At 36.8% G+C, this 24,214-nt stretch overlaps 1 protein-coding gene across 1 annotated transcript; it reads right to left on the minus strand.

The window, feature by feature from the left end:
* Positions 1-562: 562 nt before the first annotated feature.
* On the minus strand, positions 563-23,936 carry LOC127872854 (proton-coupled folate transporter-like). Its single transcript, XM_052416290.1, has 6 exons — positions 23,825-23,936; positions 8,439-9,325; positions 7,307-7,549; positions 3,533-3,616; positions 3,192-3,348; positions 563-2,503 (listed from the first exon to the last, which is right to left on the minus strand). Exons 2-6 carry the CDS (start codon positions 9,286-9,288, stop codon positions 2,395-2,397), a joined length of 1,443 nt encoding a protein of 480 aa, XP_052272250.1. The 5' UTR covers positions 9,289-9,325; positions 23,825-23,936; the 3' UTR covers positions 563-2,394.
* Between the last annotated feature and the right edge of the window lie 278 nt (positions 23,937-24,214).

Here is a 24,214-nt window from a genome sequence, read left to right on the forward strand (position 1 = left end):
CATTTGCATGGTTGTTAATCAAGCGTTCTTGATATATCACACGGAAATAAAAGGCCTTTGCTCTGTCAGACCCTCTGACACATGTACAGCAATATAATTCATCTTAATTGAAAGGGGAGCTTAACAAAAGCATCACATAACGGATGCCATGCTCGGCTGCGGGTGCAGTTTTGAATAAATGAAAGCTTGTCAGATTTTTTTTTTTTAGAGGTCACAGTGACCTTGACCTTTGACCTAGTGACCAATGGCATATAGAACTCATCAAGGTGCAGCTACATATGAAGTTTCAAAGTTGTAGGTTGAAACACTTTGATATAACAAAATGTTAAGGTTTTAGCAGGACGCGGACATCGGACGACGAGCTGGCTATGACAATACTTCGGGTTTTCTCCGAAAACAGTCAAGCCAATAAAGCCACCGTGACACATCAATAAAAAAAAACAGATACATATATTTTTTAATTTTACTTAAGATTTTCAGTGTTTATTTATGGCTCATATTGGACCAAAATATATTTCAGCCAAGCAGTTATTGATGTCGGCTTGCGGAAACTGGTAATCTATTAAAAATATTGAATATTTTATTTCATTTAATGAACACAAAGCATGTATTATTACATGAAATAATGTAACATACATTTCATGATATACTGAATTTGAAAATAGTACATGTCTAAAGTAAACAAGCAAATTCGTTGAATTGATATCCCCCGCCAATATACTTCAGGACACAAGTTTTCTGGACGGATGGACAACGCCAACGTGCATCATCCTATTATCCATATATATACTCGTATCAAGTTTCAATGAAATCCGTCGAAGCACTTCCAAGATATGGCTCCAGACACAAAAGTGCTATATTAAAAAGCATTTTTTCAAGACACAAAGGGCCATAACTCCGTTATTATCCAATGGTGTACATGCTATTTGGCGTGCATCATCTTCTGATCCATATATGTACTCATACCAAGTTTCAATGAAATCGGCCAAAGCACTTCCAAGATCCGGACAAAAAAGCATTTTTTTCAAGATACAAATGGCCATAACTCCGTTATTAACAGATTGTGTAGAATGCCATTTGGCGTGCATCCTTCTCTTATCCATATATATACTCATACCAAGTTTCAATGAAATCAGCCAAAGCACTTTCAAGATAAGGCTCCGGACACAAAATTGCCGGACGGCCTATGGCGGGCGATAAATAAAAAATATCATCTATTTAATATATGGAATCACAATTTTTATATTAATACTAATCCACATCACTACAGGCATATCATATGGGCACATGTTTAACAACATAGACCAATGGGACGTACAACATGAGCAATAAGTTTATTCACCACATACATTACAAACCAATCCTGCTATATAAGTACAACAACATCACCACATCATAAATTTGGGTTATCATTTCAAAACTTTGACCTTTAAAGTTAGTATGTTTTCATAACAGTTTCTTTCATACATACAATCCAATTTAGCAAGCACTTGTGAATGTGAGCACACAAATAGTTATATTCTTATCAAGAACAATGACAGTTGAACAAGTACAATTAAGATGAAGTTATCTTGTTTAATTATACAATAATACAATACATAGAAGTTCTTGGTATCTTGTACCATGCAGTTCTTGTAATAAACTACAAAGCAGTTTTTGTAATCAAGTTCAAAGCAGTTCTCATAATATGCATATTATCAAGTGTGAATGCTGTTCTTATGAGGCACGAAACTCTTTAGTTATCAAACATAACATATATGGGCTGAGCTCTGTGAAAAGGGGGTTTAATGCATGTGCTTACAGTGTCATCTTAGATTAGCCTGTGCAGTCCGCACTTTCCGCTTTCATGATATTTTACATATATGCATTTAACCCCATTTTCACAGAGCAAGGCTCATTTTCTTGTTATTATGAAAGATGATCTTTATGATATATAAGGCACAAGGGCAGTTTAACAATCTCGAAAAATAATTTTGTCTTCCGGTGCAAATGAAGTCATTGAGTCATTGACACATTTTTTTTTGTTTAAAATAAAATATATTTTCACTGTATAAAGATAACAGGACATGCTATCAAATAAATAAATTAGATGAAGTAGAATTTTATTCCAACAAAAACAATTACACAATTGGAACAAGTTACCACTATATATTCACATAATATTATATTAAAATATTTATAACAATTGATAATAAAGAGAAAAGGTGTAAATCATCATAATAAAAAACACTTGTAAAAGAGACAACCACCCATTTCAATAATAACAACCATTATACAAAAAAATGTTATTAAATAACAATAGAAAATAATTTAAAAAGCGGATATTGACACAAACTATTTTGTTCTTATTTGGCACTGAATCAATCATGTAGGATTTGCACATGACAACCAACACTATGTTTCCACTTCAGGCTCTACTGAAGCATGATGGATCTCCAAATGTTCATCCTCCAGCTGGTTGTATACTTGCAGACCATCACGTCTTATTCGTATATGTAGAACACTGAAATACATTTAGTTGCTCAAAAGGTGCATACTTGGATAACACTAAATTGATCAGTTTTAATAGTGTAATAAAATCAACAAACTGACAACAGCACAGAGCTAGTGAAATTTGATGTTAATAAAGAGCAAATGCTGACAATTGCCCTACTTAAATCAGAGCTGGCAATCAAACAAGAGATCTAAATGTCTACCAAATGAGCTTTCCATCCCAGCTCAATTGTGAAAGGTAGACAAAATTACAACATTGGCCACACAAGCATGTCTATTTTAATAATTTTTTGGAGGAACAATATTTACAATACAAAACTAAGAAACTGACTTTTATATGAGTACACTGTTAAAAACTAAGCAATTTTGGGGATTGTTCAAATTCAGATCACTGCGTTGAAAAGAGAAATGGTATAGTGACCAGTGCAAAAATAGAAAATCATTTTAAAGAAAGTTTGTATTTGTTTTGCAATTAGAAAGATTTTCATGTAATTATTTGTAATTTCATTAACTGAAGGCTTGAATAACTTCAATAATTCAATGGTTCTTTTTTTTGCACCTAACTAAAAAATACTACAAAACACCTACAAGAAAACATGGGCAATTTCAGAAATAAAGGAAATGTTGGGATGCAACACTGCCTTAAAAACTGCAAGACAACACTGATTGAAAACATAAAGTATAAACAGAGCACATACATTCCCACAGCGACCCCAATTCCCACGATTGCTGAAGCCATGAGGAAGGAGAATCCATGGTAGAAGTCCAGGGTCTTGTTGTAAACTGTGTTGAAGAGGCTTGTAGCGACCAGTGATGCGAGGCTCTCAAACAAGGCTATCAAGCTAAACATTTTGCCTGAAAAATATTGTATGCAAGTATGTGATTGCAGAAAAGAGAAAGTGGACGGACAGACGGATCTTTCGATCTGGGGGGCATAAAAACAACCGTTTAATAATGTAACCAACATTATAAATTGATAATAATCTGAACTGTTGTTTTGGGGCAGGAAGCAAGCGCACATACAAGCTATTACATGTACCTTGCTGATTTGATGGCACCATACTGGAACATTGGGATCGGATAGCTGCAGATCCAAAGCCTTGCAAGACACCAGTGACAGCACCTGCACATAGTAAACACAGTATTATCATCCTCACCAGCGTGTGTTCATTTATTGAGCCTTGTTCTGGGAAAACTGGGCTTACTGCATGAGCGTAAAGTTGTGTCAAAGCTAGAGTAGCCTGTGCAGGTAAACAACTTGCCACTTTTAAGGTATTTATTGTTTGTAGCAAGACTTTTCTTAGCGAAAATACAGTTTAAGCGGAAAGTGTCGTCCCTAATTAAGCTGTGCAGAATGCACAGGCTTATCTGGTTTGACACTTTACACATATGCATTGAGCCCCATTTTCCCAGAACACAGCTTGATAACATATAATATAACAATTATCATATTGTTGTAGACAGTAATGGGAGTCAAGTAGCACACATAGGGTATTAACAACAATATATCCATGCTTAATGAAGCAAATGTTGATAAATCAAATAAGGTGAAAATACAGTAAAGTGTGGAAAAACACATTCATACTAAAGGTGTTTGGTGACATATATGCATCCTAACTAGAAGTCAATTCATCAATTTATGAAATTGTTAAGATTTGTTCAATTATTGATTGCCCTTTAGTATTTATTATAACCTTGGCTTTTATTTTCTTAATATCAAAAATAAACAAGAGATGTGTTTGTCAGAAACACAATGCCCCCTATTGCGCAGCTTTGAAGCCATATATTTGACCTTTGACCTTGAAGGATGACCTTGACCTTTCACCACTCAAAATGTGCAGCTCCATGAGATACACATGCATGCCAAGTATCATGTTGCTATCTTCAATATTGCAAAAGTTATTGCAAAAGTTTAACCAAGGTTAAAGTTTGGAGACAGAATGACTGACAGACAGGCAAAAAACAATATACCCCCAATCATTCGATCCAGGGGCATACAAATAACTAGATTTATAATCATGGGTTTTGATGATTAAAGAGACTATGACCTTGACCTTCCAGTGCTCATATAGGAGGTGGATTTGTGTAAACGCCCTTATGGAAATGCAATTAGGAGGAGGTAACAAGCAATTCAAGAGGGGATACAGGTCAACATTGAAAGTTTTGCCAAAAGCATATTCGATTATTTTGAGAAACTGACATGAATATTGAATCCATTTTCTTAATTTATTTAAAAACTAGAAAAGGCGCAGCAGAGGCCGATGAGTATCCCCACGCCGCATGTTTGAACCAGGGACGCCACAGGGTTGGTAATGGGGCCATGCATAGTTGAGATTGACCATATTGTCATAAGAGATGCTCAGTATCAATTTGAAGTAAATCGGTGTAGAAATAAAGAAGTTAACGTAAAATAACCTAAAAAAATGAGTGAAAATCTCTGACCCGGCTCCACCCCAACCCCCATAACTTTTGACCCAAGGGTCAGATCAAAATTCTAAATAGTGCACTGTCACACATGTGCTCATAGCTACCATGTGTATAAGTTTCAAGGTTCTAGTGCTAATAGTGTAGGAGGAGATAGTGGCCAGGCCAGACAGACGGCGGAGATAACCACATAATAAATTTCAAAATCTAAACGCAGACCCTAAGTTCAATTTCAAGGTCACAGGAGTCAAACATTTTATGCACATGGAAAGGTCTTGTCCAGATACACATGCGTACCAAATATGAAAGCAATATCTGAAGGGACACAGACTTTATGAGCTTTTTTTGAATCGCAGTCACAGATTTCGAAACCGGAATGCTGACTCCATGTTAAAAAAATTCATGCGCATGGAAAGGTGTTTCCAGATACACATGTATATCAAATATGAAAGCAATATCTGAAGGGACACAGTAGGTATGAGCCTTTTTCGCATCGCGGTCGCAAATTTCCAAACCTGAATGCTGACCTCAAGTTCAAGATCACAGGGGTCAAAAATTGTATGCACATGAAAAGGTGTTGTCCAGATACACATGCATACCAAATATGAAAGCAATATCTGAAGGGACACAGTAGTTATGAGACTTTTTCAAATCTCGGTCGCAGATTTTGAAACCTTAACGCTGACCTCAAGTTCATGGTCAAGGTCACAGGGTAAAAAATTGTATGCGCATGGAAATGTGTTGTCTAGATACACATGCATACCAAATATGAAGGCAATATCTGAAGGGACACAGTAGTTATGAGACTTTTTCGAATCGCAGTCTCAGATTTCAAAACCTGAACGCTGACCTCAAGTTCAAGGTCAAGTCACAGGGGTCAAAAATTGTATGCGCAGGGAAAGGTGTTTCCAGATACACATGCATACCAAATATAAAAGCAATATCTGAAGGAACACAGTAGTTATGAGACTTTTTCGAATCGCAGTCACAGGAAAATCTCTGACCTGGCCCCACCCCAACTCCCATAACTTTTGACCCAGGGGTCAAATCAAAATTCCGTCGCTGTCCCCGTGGCACATATGCTTATAGCTACCATGTGTGTAAGTTTCAAGGTTCTAGTACTAATAGTGTTGGAGAAGATAGTGGCCAGGACGGACGGACAGACTCCGGAGATAACCACATAATCCCCACTTTTTCTCCGAAAAGAGTGGGGATAAAAAACAAATGTATTTTATGATATTAACATGCAAATTTATATACCAATACATATGTTATCATAGCATTGAAATTTATATTAAAGTCTGCTTAATGAAACAAGTTGTTAGCAAATTTAACCTTTAACCTGTAAACTTCAAATCATTAGTCTAAAGATCTTCCTTTTTCACTTGAGTAAACTGCATGAGTATATCCAGTTGAATGATCCCACCAAGGCATTCTCTAAATATCTGAGGGAGAAACATGGTCTGTGGACAGACCAAAAATGGCAACATACACCCACAGTATCCCACTTGTTCAAAGGGAGCATAAGCAATTTATAAATAAATACCTCTTAAAAGTTAACATGAGGGCCAATATGGCCCTAGATAACTCACCTATGTGAATTGTGGCAAGTTTGAGCCACAGGGCCATGATTTTGTCACAGACCAAACATCAAAGCTAGGGCCATTGTGATTTTAGAGATCTTTAAAGACATATATGCTATATAAGAGGATATAAATTATTTCACCTCTAAAATGCTAGGACGGGGCGTATTGTGACCCCTGAGCCATGATTCAAAGTGTAGTACCGTTTAACGCTGAACATAAAACACCTTGGCCCTGTTGTTTAAGATGAAAAGATGTGTTATTTCACTAAATTATTCCAGCATATGATCGGTGGTGCATGTCTTATGGCATGATTTTAACAATCTATGTAGACAAAGAGGACTTCTTTCTGATGTAAAATACCAAATATAAAAGCTGTCGGCCTTGTGGTTTTAAACAAGAAGATATTTACAGTTATCATCCTACTCAAGTCTGCATAATTAATGTTACCCCTGGGGCATGGCCAGTTTTGACGGCAGGGACATGATTAGAATAATATTTGTTCGGGACCATTATCTGATGATATATACCAAATATCAAAGCTCTGGGACTTAGGATTTAAGAGATTTATTAACTTATTTAATATATATGTTTTTCTGAATCATGTGCCCCTGGGGCATGGCCAGCTTTAAAGTATGATCATGTCAGATTTCAAAAAAATTGTATACAGAACCTCTTCTTGTTTGTAACATACCAAATATCAATCATAGCTCTTTGACTTGTGGTTTCATACGAGATTGTTATTTCCTCTATAGTATATACTTCAAAACTACATGTATTGATATCAAAGAAAGCTCTTATCTTACCTGCAAACATCATTGCTGTGTTGCTACTCAGTCCAATGAAGAGAAGGGCAATGGATTTTGAGATCAGCCCTGCTAGCATGACAGAAGTATCTTGCATGCCAAAGACCTTCTTGCAGAGGGGCATCAGCAGAAGCATCCCCATGCCTCGGAGGAAGGACTCTGTACCCTTGAAGAGACCAAGGGTGGTTTGCGACCATTCAAATGGATGGTACCGGGTGTAGATCAAGATAATGTCGTTCTCCCCTGAAATATTTAGAATAACGGGGATCTGCTGTCACCTGGCTTTAGAATTGGTTCATTACTTATCATGTTTGGAATATAATGGCTGCTTTTTAAGTGGATATCATCAAGTATGAATTTTGCATCAAGAGATTAGGTTATTGTTACTATGAAACATTTAAGGAATGAATCATTTTCAAAAATTACTATAAGTTATATGATATTTGAAAAATATGGTATTAAACTGATGCTAATTCAAACAACCTCTGGAAGCTTGACAATATTATACTCCCAGCTGATTGATAATGTGATATTTGACCTTTAAATATGACCTTGACCTCAGTGTTGGATTCTTTCATCCACATGCATATCTTTTTGCAGTCTTTTTTGGGGGTCATGTTTCGCCCCATTCTCAATCTCAAAACGCGTATATTTTTTCCAAACCCCTAAAATTCACGATTGAAAATTCCCCCAAAATAATTTTTATTTAATCCAAAATTTCAGTTCTTCTCCCTTTCCAACTCCATTATTAGATCTTTACAATTATAATGTAAAAAATAAACTGTTTTAGCCTCAATTTTACAGTATTTATAAGTACAAATAAAAACATCTTAATTTCGCAATTAGTCAAAATGATGTGATGTTCTCTCAATCCAAAGGGCCTTGATCCCATTCCTAAAATGGTTAAAAAACAATGCTGCCAAAAATCCTTCAATGTATGCCTCTTGAGTAAATATTTTCGTCACAGAATACAAACTAATAAACTAAGATTTTTGAGAGCAAAAATATAAACATGATTTCATTACAGTAATTGAAATACCATTAAATTTCCAGACCATCAGCATTTATATTTTTACCTTGAAACTAAGCAGAGCCACTCTATATAATATTCCATAAACAAGAAACAACTTACCAACCATTACTAGCATCAGGAGGAACAAGGTCAAGGTCAGAAGAACTAGGTTCAGGAAATTCTTGTTGTGACGCCCATTGTAAACACACATAACAACGTCCTTGAGAACACCTAGCAACAGGCCACACCCATTTGCAGGACCCTCTGACTGGCTGTCGTTTTCTGGCTTGATATTATCCACCCACAAACATGTGTAAACCAGTAAAACTATAAGCAGACCAGTCATCAAACTAAAAACAAACACATAACTGGTACGGTCGAGCATAACGCCTGATGTTGCAGTGCCAAGGGTTCCAGATAGAAAGATCATGGCTTCTAGTATTCCAATCTTAATTGTCCGGTATTCTGGGCTTGAGATGTGAGCGACATAAGTATACATTGACATGAGTGCACCAATATAGCCTCCAAATATGCCACTGCAAAAATTCCCTATTAACAAGTAACCCAAAGGAGCACTCATATAGACAGAATTCACTAAATTTGAGACATTACTTAGAATAGCACCAATGATAGGCAGAATAACTGGAACTTTCCGACCAACTCTATCGCCCCATGGACCTAATAATAAAAGAACTGTCAACAAGGCAGGGATTCCCATGGTGATGTTGGAATATAACAACCATGTTGAGGTGTTTTTTTGCACAATGTCCTCCTCACTTGCAAATGATTTATTGTCAAGATTTTGGCAGACGGTCGTGTTAAACTCTTTCTGACATACTTTGTCATACACAAGTGCTTGAAAGGTAATAACCTGTAGGAACACATTGAACATGTAGATAAACATCACTGGCTCAACTGTTACTGACTTGAGGTCAAATACTCGCCTTCCAATCGTAATTGTATATCCCATTTTTAGACCATTTGTTTCGGAGTTACTTTAGTAGTATCTGAAATAAACAAGAATTCAGTCAGAGAATTTTACCCTGTCATGTTTGGTGACAAAAGGTTTTAACAATGTGTATGAAATGGAAAAGCTTCAAAAATGATCGGTTGATAAATACTAAAACCAGTCAATCATAATAATTATAAACAAGTTAAACAAGAATTGTTTCTTCAAAACAGGTTTATTGATCTCTCAGTTGTTATTTCAAAGACATTTTGCTAAAAATGACAAGATAATAGAGCAGACAGAATCAAATGACTAATGGCAAAAAGTAATCCTCAATCACTCTGGCATGATAACTTAACTTTAGGAGATTTACAAACATTTTTATAAATATTGGGAAGGATCAAACTCTCCACGAGGCACTACTAGTAAGGCGGCCCCAGTTTAAATTAGTTGTGATGCATGTGACAAATCAAATAATCTAGTGTTTTTTGGCTCTTTAATTATACATATACTACTCTTCCCAAGCATGGAGCATGACTACTCTTCCCAAGCATGGAGCATGATGTTGCATACCCAAACAAAAACGACATGCTCTTTATGGAAACACAGGCTTAACATGGCATACACTTTCAATTAAAATTGTACACAGAACCTTTGAACAAAGGGAATTACAGCTGTAAGTGTGTGGCTGTTGAAAATGTTTGTCAATCAATAGAACAAAATGTTTTTATTGGCATGTGCTGGAATTAAATTGCTATGGCATAATAAACAAGAGCTGTCAGAAAACAGCGCTCTAGACTATTCGAGTGCTTGACAGTATAACGTAAGCCATCATGGGGAAATTAATCATATTCAATAAGGTCATGGTAATATAGTCAGATTCTAAGTGGAAGAGGACCATAATTGAAAGATATTGATTGCTTATGTTTTAAAGAAGTTGTACCTTATAAACGATATTGAGTTCAGGTATATTTTCCACAATCTATTGAACATTTATAAAGACATTCAAACAAACTACATGTGTAATAAGATTTTATTTAAAGTTTGATATTGGGTGTGATGATTGGACGGTCCTTCAAAAATAAAATAAACAAGCAAATTCGTTGAATTGATATCCCCCGCCAATATGCTTCTGGACACAAAACTATTATATTTGACACTCAAAAAAGCATTTTTTCAAGATACAAAGGGCCATAACTCTGTTAATAACAGATGGTGTACAAATGCCATTTTACGTGCATCATCCTCTTATCCATATACATACTCATACCAAGTTTCAATGAAATCCGCCTTAGCACTTCCAAGATATGGCTCTGGACGGACAGAAAGACGGACAACGCCAAAACAATATCCCTCCGCCTATGGCGAGGCATAATAAATATTTGTGTTTTTTTTACCATGTTTAAAAAAAATCTTTTTGGGTGGGGGGGTGGGGGGGAGGGGGGTGGAGAGGGGGCTGGAGAGGGGGTTTTAATGTGGGTGTGTGGTACTTTATTAGATGATCTTTCAAAAATAACAACAAAAAAGAAAAAAAAATATTGATTTTTTTGGGGGAGGATTCTGGGGTGGGGCGTGAGGGGTGGTTTGGGTGGAGTCAATTGTGGTACGTCAGGTACCGGTAAGTGTTTTTTTCTCAAAGTATGAATCAAATCTGATCATAAATAAAAAAGTTATGGCAATTTAAGCAAAATTTATTTTAATTTGACCTTGAGAGTCAAGGTCATTCAAAGGTCAAGGTCAAAGTCAACTTACCAGGTACTCTTCCCTCATGATAGTAAGAAAGTATTTGAAATTTGAAAGCAATAGCCTTGATACTTTAGATGTAAAGTGGATCGCAACACAAAATTTTACAAAATATTCAAAGTTACTAAGTGAAAAAAAGGGCCATAATTCCGTTAAAAAGCCAACCAGAGTTATGCAACTTGCCCTGTACATTCCCCTTATGATAGTTATTGAGTTTTCCAAGTCTGAAAGCAAAAGCTATGATACTTTAGGAGTAAAATCGACCAAAACACATAACTTAACCAAATATTCAATTATATAAGTCTAAAAGGGGCCATTATTCTGTCAAAATGCAAGTCAGAGTTACATAGCTTTGCCTGCACAGTCCCCTTATGATAGTTAATAAGTGTTGCAAGTATGAAAGCAATAGCTTTGATACTTTAGGAATAAAGTGAACCTATACACAAAACATAAACAAAATTTCAATTTTCTACGAATAAAAAGGGCACATAATTCTTATAAAATGCTTGATACAGTTGTCTGCTCATGTTTATAGATTGGGGTCATGTTGGTAAAGAAGTATGCAAAATATGAAAGCAATATGTCAAAGGACATAGAAAATATTTGAGGTGGTAAGCAAATTTCAACATAGAATAAAATATAGATAAATCTAAGTGAAACAAGGGCTGTTTGTAAAACATGCATGCCCCCCATATGGGCTGTCCGTTGTAGTGGCAGCCATTGTGTGAATACGTTTTTTGTCACTGTGACGACCTTTGACCTAGTGACCTGAAAATCCATAGGGGTCATCTGCGAGTCACGATCAATGTACCTATGAAGTGTCATGATCCTAGGCAAAAGCGTTCTTGAGTTATCATCCGAAAATCATTTTACTATTTCGGGTCACCGTGACCTTGACCTTTGACCTTGTGACCTCAAAATCAATAGGGGTCATCTGCGAGTCATGATCAATCTACCTGTGAAGTTTCATGTTCCTAGGCATATGCGTTCTTGAGTAATCATCCGAAAACCATTTTACTATTTTGGGTCACCGTGACCTTGACCTTTGACCTAGTGACCTGAAAATCAAAAGGGGTCATCTGCGAGTCATGATCAATATACCCATGAAGTTTCATGATCCTAGGCGTATGCGTTCTTGAGTTATCATCCGGAAACCATTTTACTATTTCGGGTCACCGTGACCTTGACCTTTGACCTTGTGACCTCAAAATCAATAGGGGTCATCTGCGAGTCATGATCAATCTACCCATGAAGTTTTATGATCCTAGGCGTATGCGTTCTTGAGTTATCTTTCAAAAACCATTTTACTATTTCTGGTCACCGTGACCTTGACCTTTGATCTAGTGACCTCAAAATCAATAGGGGTCATCTGCGAGTCATGATCAATGTACCTATGAAGTTTCATGATCCTAGGCCCAAGCGTTCTTGAGTTATCGTCTGACAACCACCTGGTGGACGGACCGATAGACCGACCGACAAACTGACCGACATGAGCAAAGCAATATACCCCCTCTTCTTTAAAGGGGGGCATAAAAAGGGCCATAATTCTTACAAAATGCTTGATACAGTTGTCTGCTCTTGTTTATAGATTGGGTTCATGTTGGTAAAGAAGTATGCAAAATATAAAAGCAATATGTCAAGGGATTTGAGGTGGTACACAAACTTTAACATTCCAACGCTCACGGTAACGCCGACGCTGGGGTGAGTAGGATAGCTCCACTTTATATTATATATATATATTATATATATTAGGGATGGCAAACCAAAGCAAATCCGTCACCGGTTAACCTGTTTCGATATTGGAGCGGTTAACCGGTTAACTGACTGTCTTTGTACCACATAAATAAAAAAACCATCCGAAAAACGTATACGTTTACAAAGACCTATAAAATATGTATTTTATAGGTCTTTGACGTTTATAAACAATTACATGTATATGCAAATATACTCTGTCTTGTTGATTGTCTTGCAGCCTAATTACTTGTGCGTTGTGAGAAATCCATGCATGTTCGTACAGTGTCGTCCAAGATTAGCCTGTGCAGTCCGCCAAGGCTAATCAGGGACGAAATTTCAACATACACTTGATTTTAAGCAGATACTTTTCTTTGATTTTCGTTTATAAATTGTGTCTTTGATTTTATACCGGAGCTGTGTATCACCGATGTTCAAATCTAGCTATTAAAGGCTTTTAATGACACACTTCAAATAATGTGAACATCTGCGAACACGTCCCTTTTTAAATTACAAGAAAGTATGATATTGATCACAGGGGTATGATGCAATTGTGGTTATAAAAATACTGAAATGCAGTGGCATGCCACTGATGCTGGTTCTGCTGCTGATGTTGGTACTGCTGCTAATGATGATGATATTGATAATCATGACACTGCTGAAATTGATGATAATTAGGCAAAGGAAAAGGGGAACTATCATGATGATATATAAATGCAACTTTTTTTTATTGATAATAGTTGACTTTCGAAGTTGCGATAACACCAAAGTGCAGTGCTATACTTAACTATGGCATTGGCTATATTCGAGTACACAAACGTACTGAGTATTATTTGATCCGCGTCATGCGAAAATGGGTCTTATTCGACATATGTAGCTTCAGACCAATTAACGCCAATAAGACCACGAGACCTTGAGTGACTGCGCAGGCTGCTCTGGAGCAACGCTTGCCGCATATAGCATAGGGCCCATTTTCATATGACGCTGTTCAATTAGGATTGTTAGGGGAACGATTACTTTTGAATGCACGTATTGCCTTACCTGAAAAGAGAATGAGTCGCGTTATGACAAGTCACATTACATTAAATATACGCTTTATTTATTATAAATTCACTAACCCGAACATTTAAGTTTTCCCAACAGGGTTTCGTGTTTTGGGAACGCGTAAACATTCTTAAAAGCGTGGTATTTGAAATTCAGCGTTAGTCCGTTTGCTAATGGCATACTACATGAAACGTGACTTTGATCAAGGGATAATAAATAATAAATGAAGCGTGTTTATCTTAATGAGATAATATATGATGCTTGTTAAAAACAACTTTATTTTATTACTTTTGCTATCTCAAAATCTTTGTTCATGTAATAATAAATGAAGCGTTTTTACGCTTGGGGAATAATAAAACAAAGCGTGGTAATGTTAATGATACTAAGTGAACTTGTTTACTTGCGCGAGTTAATTAAATGGCTCTGCTTGACTGAGTTTTTAATATGTGGGTTATGATTTAGACTTCATCGAGCGCATTGAAGGATGTCATTATTTTGTTGTACGGGGTTTGGTTAGCTGCGTCAAGTTAATTTTCTTAGCAACGCCGTGTTTAATATGACATCCTTACTACATATTCACAATTATATAACCAGACATAACAATATAACAAAACGTTTAAATAATTACTGATGAACTTCAATAGTTTCTATCAAGAGTTCCAGTGCTCACATAAACATAAACAAACAGTGGGACGAACATATCCGAAAATAACTATTCAAGATTACTATCACGTTTAAGTCAATCACTACATTAATTCTGTTGTAGTCTATTTATGTTTCTCAAACAGATGAAAACTATCACTGGTGTGTGCTGATTGAAAAGGAAAAGGTGCTAACGATTTGAGCATTTATCGCGTTCAACAAAAAATGAACTTCAAGGTACACTGATTGCAAAGACATGGTGACTTAGTGTTTGACCACACATTACCCAAATTCAAAGATGGCCATGATAGTGTCAAGATCGTCATTCTGAGAAAGATTAATCAATATTGAGTAATAAATGTTGCTTCTTGGAAGGTAACAAGTTTTTCTCTAAGATTTAACATGTTCACCCAATTTTTGGACACACATGATTCTGTTTCAAACATGGCTCAGATATTGTCAAGATTAACATTCTGACCAAGGTCCATCAAGGTTGAGTTGTACGTGTGAACTCTAGAGAATTAACACTGTTTAAGCTTTGCCTCAATGACCTAGTTTTAGTGACAGAGCAGACAGTTGCGAAGTTCTGTTTGGATTATGTTGACAGTGAGGTAGGAAAGCATGTCAGTTTGATTTCCCACCAGAAAGGACAGATATAAGGGAGATAAGTATAAGAAATTGAGAAGATTGTACATTGTTAAGATGTTGAACAACTCAGAGAAGGTAGGTGGGTCAACAGAATGACCCTGATGGTGGAGAAGTTGTGTGGGTCTACCATCAATAAATTGACTTGGTTGGTGAAAAAGTTGCAGTGTGATTGGTTCCCCTAGTGGGAACCTGGGCGTTTATATCTAAGGCAGTTATCCAGTTCAATCGTCCTCTTCTAGTGGGAAGTAAACCATCAGTCTCTACAGTGGTCATCAAGACATTGGCATCCACCAAGGCAGTCATCCAGGTGTTGGTCAACAGGTTTGCCTCCCCAGCAACACCCAGCCGGCAATCCCTATCAAGGGGGCATCCAGCGCAGACGGAATGATCATTACACCAACCCAAATAAGGGAGAGTATACAGATGGTGGCATGGTTAGGGGCGGTCAACTTAGTTACCAGAAGAGCAACACATACCCAGGAGGGGGCCCAACGCTCCAGGTACATTTATAATGTCCCAAATCTTTGAGTGTATCCCAGAGGAAATCTGAACAGTGGCTGAAGTCCAGGTAATACTTCTATTTAGGGCCCTGTTTGGGGAAGCAGTGGTATGAAACTAAACACTCTTTGTTACAAGTGTGGCAGGTGGAATCATTTTCCGCTGGATTGTCCCAGCCAGAACCTTTCAACGAGAGAAGGTAGGCCACAGTGGCCCATGTACAACCTTAACATTTGGTACAAAAGATGAGGGGGCAACTGAGAAACTGCAGCTGTTAAGAAGACTTCTGGATTCAGCTTCCCAGTTTTGCCTGAAGAGCCTTGTGGGTGACGTAGTGTTCAATGCAGCGGTTGATTGGACAGTAGAGGTCAGTGCAATTTCTGGTAGGGTTTTTAATTCCATGAAGCTTAAAACTCCCAAGCTGTTGACGGCAGACAGGAAAATGTCCAAGCAAGGTTCTGTTATGGACCTGGTAAACCTAAAGATTGGTAACTGCTGGAAACAGGAGCAGCTGTATATAGCTCCAATGGATATTATATGACACTTGGTTTATTCTGGAAAATCAAGGAAAAGCTATTTCTGAATATGGGGGAAGCCATTTTTATCTTTGATTGACAAGTTTGAGCCTGAGGGGGGTTGCAGCTGTTCTGTGCTAGTTCTGACCTAGCAATTGCCTTGTGGGGGATGTAGACACTGCAAAACTCAGAGAGCAGACCGAAGCAAGTGATGTGTTTGTGAAACACTATGTCCCCATATATTTGACCTTTGACCTTAGAGGATGACCATGACCTTTCACCACTCAAAATGAGCAGCTGTATGAGATACACATGCATGCCAAATATCAAGTTGCTATATTCAATATTGCAAAAGTGTACATTTAATGAGCGATATTGACCCATATATTTGACCTTTGACCTTGACCTTTCACCACTCAAAATGTGCAGCTCCATGAGATACACATGCATGCCAAATATGAAATTGAAACAAACATGGGTACGAAAATTGTGGATACAAAAATTATGCCAAAACTAGACGTTAGCATTCTTGAGTTATCATCTGGAAACCATTTTAATGTTTCGAGTCACTGTGACCTTGACCTTTGACCTAGTGACCTGAAAATCAATAGGGGTCATCGGCCAGTCATGATCAATGTACCTATGAAGTTTCATGATCCTAGGCCTAAGCATTCTTGAGTTATCATCCGGAAACCATTTTACTATTTCGAGTCACTGTGACCTTGACCTTTGACCTAGTGACCTGAAAATCAATAGAGGTCATCTGCCAGTCATGATCAATGTACCTATGAAGTTTCATGATCCTAGGCCTAAGCATTCTTGAGTTATCATCCAGAAACCATTTTACTATTTCGAGTCACTGTGACCTTGACCTTTGACCTAGTGACCTGAACATCAATAGGGGTCATCTGACAGTCATGATCAATGTACCTATGAAGTTTCATGATCCTAGGCCTAAGCGTTCTTGATTATCATCCGGAAACCATCTGGTGGATGGACCGACCGACGGACCGACATGTGCAAAACAATATACCTCATTTTCGTCGAAGTGGGGCATAAAAAATTGGGTTAACAAAAAATTGGGGTAAGAAAAAAATTTGGGTACAACAAAAAAAATTGAGTACGAAAAATTTGGGGTTACGGGGAAGTAGTACCCGTGGGGAACTTGACCCATTCAACGAAACTGGGAGGCGGGTTACATTCTCGATCAAATATAACAAGAAATATCTTTAAAAAGGTATTCAACGTGTATTTTCTGTACCACTTATCTTAAAAAACGTTCTGTTACAGTAAAACGTTTGTGGGTTATAGCATTAAGTTTCAGCAGATTAATTACACCATGCTCTTTAATTTCACATGTATATCATACCAAACTTTATATTTCGTTGTTTTCTTTCCTAAGTTAATGATGTCACGGACGTGATTTCACGTCATTTTTCTCTTTTGATTATTGTTTTTTTTTCTAATTCAAAAAGGGCTGTTTGTAAAACATGCATGCCCCCCATATGGGCTGTCAGTTGTAGTGGCAGCCATTGCATGAATACGTTTTTTGTCACTGTGACCTTGACCTTTGACCTATTGACCTGAAAATCAATAGGGGTCATCTGCGAGTCATGATCAATGTACCTATGAAGTTTCATGATCCTAGACCTAAGCGTTCTTGAGTTATCCGGAAACCATTTTACCATTTCGGGTCATCTTGACCTTCGACCTAGTGACCTGAAAATCAATAGGGGTCATCTGCGAGTCATGATCGATGTATCTATGAAGTTTCATGATCCTAGGCATAAGTGTTCTTTGAGTTATCATCCGGAAACCATTTTACTATTTCGGGTCATCGTGACCTTGACCTTTGACCTAGTGACCTGAAATTCATTAGGAGTCATCTGCGAGTCATGATCAATGTACTTATGAAGTTTCATGATCCTTGGCATAAGTGCTCTTGAGTTATCATCCGGAAACCATCTGGTGGACGGACGGACTGACATGAGCAAAACAATATACCCCCTTTTTTTTTAAAGGATGGGGGGTATAATGAGAAAACTTTCCACCTCCCAGCAGCCATGTTATTCAACTGACCGGAACCATTTTTGAACTCAACTCTCATGTCAAGGACACAAATGTTCTGAGCAAATTTCATGAAAATTGGGCCAAAAATGTGACTTCTACTGTGTTCACATGTTTTCACTATATACATATAGAGAAAAATGCCCGGCCCACTGGCGGCCATGTTTTTTCACCGATCCCGGCCATTTTCAAACTCGTCGGAGATATCAATTAAACCAATGTTTTGACCAACTTTCATGATTATTGGGCAAAAATTGTCACTTCTAGAGTGTTTACAAGGTTTCTCTATAGCCAAATAGGGAAAACTGCCACTATATACATATAGAGAAAAATGCCACGCCCACTGGCGGCAATGTTTTTTCACCGATCTCGACCATTTTTTAACTTGTCCGAGACATCAATTGAACCAATGTTTTGACCAACTTTCATGATGATTGGGCAAAAATTGTGACTTCTAGAGTGTTTACAAGGTTTCTCTATAGCCAAATAAGGAAAACTGCCCCGCCTACTGGCAGCCATGTTTTTCAACGGATCGGAACCACTTTTAAACTCAACCAAGATCTCATTAAGACAAACATTTTGACAAAGTTACATGAAGATTGGGAATGAAATGTGATTTCTACAGTGTTTACAAGGTTTTTCTTTTTTTTGACCTAGTGACCTAGTTTTTGACCCGGCACAACCCAGTTTCAAACTTGGCCGAAATTTCATTGGGACAAAGCTTCTGACCAAGTTTCATGAAGATGGGACAAGAAATGTGACCTATAGAGTGTTTAAGAGCAAATGTTAACGGACGGACGGACAATTACGACGGACAAAGACCGGTCACAAAAGCTAACCTGAGCAATCAGGTGAACTAAAAAAAGAAAAAAAAGTAACCCTCAACAGGGCTTGAACCACTGACCCCTGGAGTCCTGCGAGTAAAAAAGTATCCGACTTAGATCTCGTGACCATCCTTCTGCATACAATGAATGATGTATTTTATACTATATATAAGCAATCCTCGTAGTTTCACAAAATATAATGACAACAACAGAACTCTCCAAATTATTCAATCGTTTCTTGTTGCAACGCTTTATAATTTTCCGGTTTTTAAATCGTCAAAAGATGCATATAATGGTTATATTAGAACATGGTTTATGTCTAGTATTACTGTTTCCTTACAAATATAACTAAATCAAACATTTGCGAATCTAAAAAAAACTTTTGAACAATTTATCAATTTTTCAAAAGTCGTTTTGTTGACTTTTCGCAAGGCAACTTCAAACTTCTGGAAGATTTAGCTACTTTGCCTTTAACCTTTATCTGCTATCGGTGAGCCATTTTTTTCTCCTGGGTACACACTACAGGCTATGCCTGTTGCACAAGTAATTTGTGACTTGATCCCTTTCTCTAGTTGTGCCTTATATATTTCACTTACAACATATGACTTTCCGGTACCTGCCGGGCCCAAGAATGATAAATTGTGCCCATGAACCCCTACATCCAGAGCAAGGACTTGCTCCTCCTTCATTTTTATTCTATAATTATTATCGCTCATGTGTTGTTTGTTTACAAATTGGATTGCTCCCGGCTCCGCAATGCATTAATAGAAAAGCGCATAAAACAGGAAAAAGAAAAACTCAACCAATCAGATATCGCGTTCCAACGGGATATCTGAACGAACAACCACAAGTATGGTCGACCTTTGAAAAGTTTACTGAAGTTGATGGTAAATTATTAAAATATATAGTTTAAATGAATAAGACATGAATAACACGCGCACGATAGTTCAAAAGGTTGCTACTTTATAAGTGCATAATTATGGTATAAATGATAAAAAATAGCCGCCTACTAATGTTTTACAGGGGCATTACGTGTTTAACTTTTGTTGCAAACCCGTGTCGACTTTTATAGCTTTTGCCTGTTTCACAAAATGTCAGTCTTTTTACGAAAAAACATCAAATATTACGCTACAGTTCGTATTTTTTCGTTGATGAAACTAACATTTAATTGCTTTTGTTGGAAAGTTGAAAAAACTAGTTGTATCCCTTGTTAGTATATATAGTATATATAAAAAATCAAAACTTTTCCCTGTGCGCGAAACGGTTTACTTGTAAAGAATCCACAGTTAAAGAATAATTTGGATACTGTCAGCCACAATGATTGACACAATTGTGACATTTGAAAAATTTAACAGGAAAAATGCATGCTTGTCAGACAAGTTTCTAAGATTACAACTAACCGTTTGTCTTTCATTAGCTTGTGCTTCGATTTTCTTTGACTTGAGTCTGATTAGTTCTGGCTATCATAACTTTAAATGTCGCTTTTTATGATTTTTGACTGGCGCGACTTTATAGTTATGGACCAACCCCATGAGGAAAGTCAACCAGAAATTCCCGAAAAGTTGACAATTAACAAAGACCGGTCAAAAACAGCTTTTAAATGCAGTTATTGGCCCAAATCAATCACTTGATCGGAAAGATTGACATTTTTCACATTTAACTGATATATTCTTTCACAAAATACTATCTTAAACATTTAAAATTTATCTATGCTGCTCTTACAAATCGAGAAAAACAGCGATTTGACAGACTTATTTGAAATGTTAATCTCCCGAGATTTTACAATCATATGACGTTATTTCTATTTTTAGTAACATACCATGTGCTCAAGTGTTTTCAAATTCTGAATGACATTTCCTGGTATTTTAGATTATTCTGGCTTGTTTTGTAAACAAATTGTAGTGTAAATACAAACTCAAAGTAAATATTATTTAAAACTACCTGATTCACACTGAAATCAGTCTTATAATCCACCAGACGTAAGTTGTTTATCACAAATAATAGATTTCAAAAAACGAAAGAAATGTTTACAATTTCAACAAAAAATGTCAAGGTCGATCCGAATGATACAACCAGTTGAGAAAACTCGTTCTGTTTAAAAAAATGCCTTAGGGATTTTACTTGTACATTTATTATACCACCTTCATGAATGACAAAATCAATGGTATATATTTTAAGGTAATTTGTCATGATTTCGGACATAAATTTTCGGATACTTTTTCCCCATTTATATCCGGACAGATTGATGTTGCCGGAAAATATGATCCCTGTTGGTACTATATATGATATATTGGCACTATATTTTAAGAGTTTTAATGTTTATTTCAGTCTTATTACCAATTTATTAACTAAACAAGAGCCCTTTAACATGTTTTACGTTACTGTAACCAGTGTTTTTGCCAACCAGTGAGTGCCCATGCGCAGAAAATCCCAAATGTAAACAAACATGCAACTGGTCTATAGCAAAATGCTCCTGCTACCTATAGTTCCAACCCCCTCCCCCCCCCCCCCCTCCCACACACACACACTTGTAACACAGAATCCTGTTGTGAGCCTGAGACAGAGAAGCAGGAGAGTGCTAAAAAACTGTGGGTATTTTTTTATTGTTGTCCTAGTCCAAATAATAAGACGTTATCTACCGATTATATCGACCTCATATCAGGTACGTTAATTATACACATACCTGCTCATATTTATAGGATTTTTGTCCTAGTTCTTTTCATATTAAATCAAATCATACGTACAGTTGAATTCAGCAAGTTTTGCATGTAACTACACTTAAATAAAATAGGTCGGATCTCACCCATTCTGCAAATAGAAAAAAATAGCAAAAGAATTTGATGATTAGGTTTAATACTTCGACCACAGGAGTTTGAAATTCTAACCATAACAGTGCCGTAGCCAGACCCAAATTTAAGCCGAGGCAGTATCTTAGGTCCTTCTAGGGGGGTCCGGGGGCATGCCCCCCCTGAATTTTTTGTATACCTAGAACGTCTCTGGTGCGTTTTAAAGGCCATTAAAACTACATTTTATACCTAAATCATCAGGAATCGTGGACGCTACATATTACCGTTTGGTATCAATAAAGTTATCAAAAAAATCTGCTACAAGTTCATTGTCAATTTTATATTCTGGTACCATAAATGGTGTTTGAAGTGACAATGATGTAACAAACTTAACTAGAGAAATATAGTCATATACTTCATTTGAAGTCAGATAGAAAAAATAAAAAATTGAGTCGCAGCTCTCTCATACAAGCCATCGTATGTATATGGATAATAGAATGTGCTTTACATATTTATTATTGAAATACTAAAATAAAATAGATCTACCTTGTAATAAGAAGAAACAGATCTATCAAACATTTAAGCGAATTATGTTTCATGAACATGTTTTATTATTATTCTACTTTTAAATATCAATCTTATTGAACGCTTATTCAACTCTCCTGTCTCCAGTCGAATCCCACATTTGAAGAATTTGTTTTCGATCAACTGGAATGTGTTTATGCACAAACATTAAAGCGATGCCATTAAGCCGTTCCTCTTTCATAGTAGAACGTGTCTACGTTTTAAGCCTTCGCAATGCGCTAAAACTCCGCTCACATGTACAATAACCAATAAAAAATATTATTCTTAAGTTAACATCAAATCAGCTTTCGCAAACTAGCTGTTGTATTTCAGACAAGTTCACCGTGAAAAAATTCGTGGACGATTTGTTTTTCCATTTAGAGCTTGAAAGCACAATAAGTCTCTTATTTAAAATATTTAAATGCATTCAATCAAAAGCGTTTTCAATCATAAACACATATAAAAAGGGTCATTGATGGAATTTACTAAAACACGGACCAACTGGGATTCGAACCAATGCAGTGAAAATATAATAGTGAGCAATGGATCCAGAGTCTGACGCCTTACCGATTGCGTCACAGGGGCATATTGCTTATCATGAGGAGTACAAATATTTAACTTAAATCAGTAAAGTTTTTGGCCATTTTTCTTGTGTATCATTTTGATTTAGCACTGCGTCATCATTTTCTAACATCAACGTTCTATCATCAACTTCATTGACTATTAAAAAGAGAAGACTTGAACTTCTTTATATCAAAAAAGTTTAAAACGCGGGATATCATAATTTGAAAATTCTAATGTAAACAAAGATTCTTACCACCTGAAACGGTCTCGGATTAAACTCGACGCCGGCCATAAAGAGGAGAATTTCAATAAAGGGCGAAAAAGCCAACCACCCGAAGTGTGTCTATGTCCAAAATAGACCCAGACCTGGGGGTAAAACACCCGATCCTCGCTCAGTATGTTCCGATGTCCACAATGATTGTAACATCTAAGTGTACAGTGCGACGCTTTGTTTAATATACGGATTTTCCTAATCATTTTGCTGGGCCATTTGGCATCAATTGAAGTTATTAAAATGAAATAATTATCTGCCTCAACATGAACCAATTGTACTCAATGATAATATTTGTTTGTGAATATCATTGTGCCTTTAATACATTAAATTGCCTCAATTTCTTATCTAGATTTTATTATTTGTCATAAATTGTCCTTTTTTTCCTTGTAATCTCAACATTGCTCTGCAAATTTTAGCCGAGGCAACTGCCTCGTTGTGCCTCAGCGTGGCTACGGCGCTGCATAAAGCTAATCTAATGGCTAAATAAAAAATACCCATATTATAGTATAAAAACTACACAGGAATGAAACGCAGCAGACCCCGGACCCGCCCATTTTCCAGTAAACAAGGAAAATTACTGGAAAAACAGGGTACCCTACATTGACCCATGGTATAAAAATCAAAAGGCCGGTGAAATAAACTACGACCACTGCTTACCGTGAACTACCTTCCTCTTAATTCACAATTATTCAACACTTTCCGCTCATCGTCGGATCCATTGCGTGTTGTTGTTGTTTTTTAGGCAAGATTGCACTCTACCGGTACGCAGCAATCGGGACACCTCGGACAATTCCGCCATATCGGCGATCGTGTGGTGTAGCCCACTGTCCGATGCGTTCAGATTGGGTACGCAGTTGTTTACCACTAACGACAAAGTTTGGGGGCGGTAGCTCGGTAAGATGAAAGCACATGGTTGTCATAAAACAAAGACTGCATATTAAGACATAGTAATACAATGAAGGATTTACGACACGATATTATCACAGTTAGTACAAATTAAATAGTTAATACAGTGGGTAAAAATGACATATGATAAGAAAAGAAAAA

The sequence above is a fragment of the Dreissena polymorpha genome, chromosome 3 (assembly GCF_020536995.1).
Source record: "Dreissena polymorpha isolate Duluth1 chromosome 3, UMN_Dpol_1.0, whole genome shotgun sequence".
Lineage (NCBI taxonomy): Eukaryota > Metazoa > Mollusca > Bivalvia > Myida > Dreissenidae > Dreissena > Dreissena polymorpha.

Bases quoted from the DNA above. Each gene is read 5' to 3' on its own strand.
- LOC127872854 (XM_052416290.1), bottom strand. From the start codon at position 9,288: ATGGGATATACAATTACGATTGGAAGGCGAGTATTTGACCTCAAGTCA. The intron at 3,617-7,306 runs GTAAGATAAGAG...TACTATGTGCAG, and splicing joins CACAGCAATGATGTTTGCAG to GTGCTGTCACTGGTGTCTTG. The intron at 3,349-3,532 runs GTACATGTAATA...AATATTTTTCAG, and splicing joins GGTGCCATCAAATCAGCAAG to GCAAAATGTTTAGCTTGATA.